The sequence below is a fragment of the Phyllobates terribilis genome, unplaced genomic scaffold (assembly GCF_046119375.1).
Source record: "Phyllobates terribilis strain yellow unplaced genomic scaffold, ASM4611937v1 Scaffold_3__8_contigs__length_932513732, whole genome shotgun sequence".
NCBI classification, from domain to species: domain Eukaryota; kingdom Metazoa; phylum Chordata; class Amphibia; order Anura; family Dendrobatidae; genus Phyllobates; species Phyllobates terribilis.
The window spans coordinates 32,312,597-32,315,849 of NW_027362763.1; the positions used below are offsets into that span (position 1 = coordinate 32,312,597).

The 3,253-nt window shown below is 38.7% G+C and overlaps 1 protein-coding gene across 1 annotated transcript; it reads right to left on the bottom strand.

Moving 5' to 3' along the window:
- Positions 1-1,343: 1,343 nt before the first annotated feature.
- Positions 1,344-2,282, bottom strand: LOC141258417 (olfactory receptor 2B6-like). Its single transcript, XM_073673418.1, has one exon. It carries the CDS (start codon positions 2,280-2,282, stop codon positions 1,344-1,346), a length of 939 nt encoding a protein of 312 aa, XP_073529519.1.
- Between the last annotated feature and the right edge of the window lie 971 nt (positions 2,283-3,253).

The following is a 3,253-nucleotide window of genomic DNA, read 5'->3' on the forward strand; positions in this document are numbered from 1 at the left end:
AATCATACATCAGTCATATTATTGATCAAACCTTTTAAAATTTGAATTCGCACAATCCAGTTTTGGTCTTTTTTGTCCCTATATGGAATGAATGGTAATAGCGTCTACAGCACCATGCGTCCATCTATGCGGAGAAATTGCCCTCGAGAAGACCAGTACAGGCAAACAAGGTGATTGTTTGCCTGTAAGAATGTACTATGGATAGATGAAACAAAAATGGAAGTTTTGGACAAGGAACATCAGCTCTATGTTCACAGATGGAAAAATGAAGCATATGAAGAAAAGAACACTGTCCCTACTGTGAAACATGGAGGAGGCTCTATTATGTTCTGGGGCTGCTTTGCTGCATCTGGCACAGGGTGTCTTGAATCTGTGCGGGGTACAATGAAATCTCAAGACTATCAAGGGATTCTAGAGAGAAATGTGCTGCCCAGTGTCAGAAAGCTTGGTCACAGTCCCAGGTCATGAGTCTTGCAACAGGATAATGACCCAAAACACACAGTTAAAAACACCCAAGAATGGAGAAGAGGAAAACATTGGACTATTCTTAAGTGGCTTCTATAAGTCCTGACCTAAATCCTATGGAACATCTTTGGAAAGAGCTGAAACATGCCATCTGGAGAAGGCAACCTTCAACCACGAGACAACTGGAGCAGTTTGCTCATGAGGAGTGGGCCAAAATATGTGTCGAGAGGCGCAGAAGTCTCATTGACAGTTACAGGAATCGTTTGATTGCAGTGATTGCCTCAAAAGGTTCAACAAAATATTAAGTTAAGAGGAAGAAGAACCATCATTTCTGTCCAGGCCGATTTCATGGGTTTAATTTCTTAAAAAATTCTGTGGAAGCAGAAAAGCAATGTCTGACTTTAATTTGTTCATTTTCATAGATTTTTAATTTATTATTACTTTTGTCAGGTTCAAGTTATTTCTGTGACCATTGTGGGTTTTTCTTTCATTAAACGAGGGGTACCAACAATTTTGACCACGTGTGTATATGGAATGAGATGTGCGCTCTGACCTCCTATCTATGTAAAAGTATAAAATGGCGCTGCTTGGTTGGGCCAATCTTTTGACAGGCTGTGATAGTCACCATTCACATTATTGGCTGTGGTAGACAATGTGAAGTGATAACTGCAAGTCATTATTAGGAAGCCCACTTGGCCACACCGGAAGCCATTAATCCACTCTTTGAATCTTCAACAAACATGTGTGAAACCACACCGGGCTTTTTACTTTTTGACTAATCTACAAGCATCAAACTGCAAACTGTTTCAGGAAATTCTCCTCAAATTCAATTGATGATCAAATCAATCATCTCTAATTAGTCCAATTTTACTAAACATTCAATCAATGTTACTTTTGATAAATACAAAATGTGACAATTTCTTCAGTCGTTCTTTGACGTCTTTGTTATTCAGACTGTAAATGAGAGGATTTAACATGGGGCAGATAATAGCATAAAACACAGAGATATATTTCCCTTGGTTTGTGGAATATTCTGCTGAAGCTCCAAAATACAAAATCATTTCAGTCCCGAAAAATAAAGCCACCACTAAGATATGGGAGGTGCACGTGGAGAAAGCCTTAGATCTGCCTGCAGAATGGATCTTTAATACAGAGAATATAATAAAACCATAAGAAACAATGATAAAGACAAAGGGAAGGAGCAGAGAGGTGAAACAAATACAAAGTACCAGGAGCTTACTTAAGAATAAGTGAGTACAAGTCAGTTCTGTGATGGCCAAGATCTCACACATAAAGTGGTTGATCTGGTTTGGGTTACAGAGAGGAATCGGCATGGCAAGGGTTGGAAATACAAAAATGAAGAAGCTCAATATCCAAACAATGGCGGTCAGCCGATAACAAACGCTCCACCTCATCAACACCGGGTAGTGAAGTGGTCGGCAGATGGCCACATATCGGTCGTAGGCCATGAGAGTAAGAAGAAGACTTTCAGTGCCCCCCATAAGAAGTATTGTGTATAACTGAATGGTACAATCCCCGATCGATATTACTCTACTGATGGAGAAGATGTCCAGCAATAGCCGGGGCACAACCGATGTCGAGTTACATAAGTCCAAGAAGGATAACATGAAGAGAAAGAAATACATGGGGGTGTGAAGATGAGGGGTGAGAAGAACAACGAGCATGAGGAGACAATTTCCAGTGACAGTAATTACGTAGACCGTGAAGAACAGAAGAAACAGGACAGTACTTGTGGTGAGGTCTCGGGAAAACCCTAAAAGTATGATCTCAGTGACAACCGTCCTGTTTTGCTCCATGGAGCAAAAATTTTTGTGGTGAGAAAAAAATATCAACAATAACGGATCCCTGTTTTTAAGAAATTCCGAAGTGACTCCTGTCGTTGATGTGTTTTCTATGAAGCTCTTTCTTTCTATCAATTTATATTTCCGATGTCTGCAATGAGGGATTTTATTTGATGACATTTCATATTTAATATTATATCAAAGTCTTTATTAATGATTGAATTTTATACATAAGAAGAAAAATAAAAGGCAGGGTGTGAAGCGCAGGGAATATTTTACATGGTATTGCAGGTAACGTCTCTTGGTCTGATATATATATAAACTAACAGGACAAGCGATCAGAGCACAATAAAGACTCGCAAACTCCTGAGATCAATTATCTCTCAGCACAGTCAGAACATAATAGAGAAAATTATCTACAGAGGGGCTTATACTTTTGCATTTAATATTTGTAGAAAATCAAAACATTCTTAAATAACTATTTTATTTTTAAAGGGCTTATACTGTATTATTTGCTATTATATTTGTCCTCTAGTTGTTACACAGAATCTGTCACTTGACATAAATACGTAATTTTTTCACCTTCTGTAAGTGCCGCTATTCGCCTGAATCTGGTCACGTTTTTCTGTTTTTCCTGCACCTCTCATTTCCTGAGATATGGTCCTCTCTTCCCTGTATATAAATCTATTCTTTTTACCAAGTGGGCGTCATATTCAACTCCTCTTTCTGGGCGCTTTCTTGAAGACCGCACCCAGTTGGCTAGCAAGACTAGAGAAGAAGTGGCCATATCTCAGGAACAAAGAGGGCAGGTACAAGAGCAAAACAACTCCAGATTCAGGAGAACATTTACACAAAGCAAAAAATTACATAGTGATAGGTCCTGTATAAAGAAGTTCAGGAATAAAAAACATGAGTACTTTTTTCCAATAATAGAGTCACATCTATCTATAGGTTATGTGTGGTATAGCAGATCAGTCTTATTCACT

Excerpts from the sequence above, each read along its gene's own strand:
- LOC141258417 (XM_073673418.1), bottom strand. The coding sequence starts at position 2,282 with ATGGAGCAAAACAGGACGGTTGTCACTGAGATCATACTTTTAGGGTTT.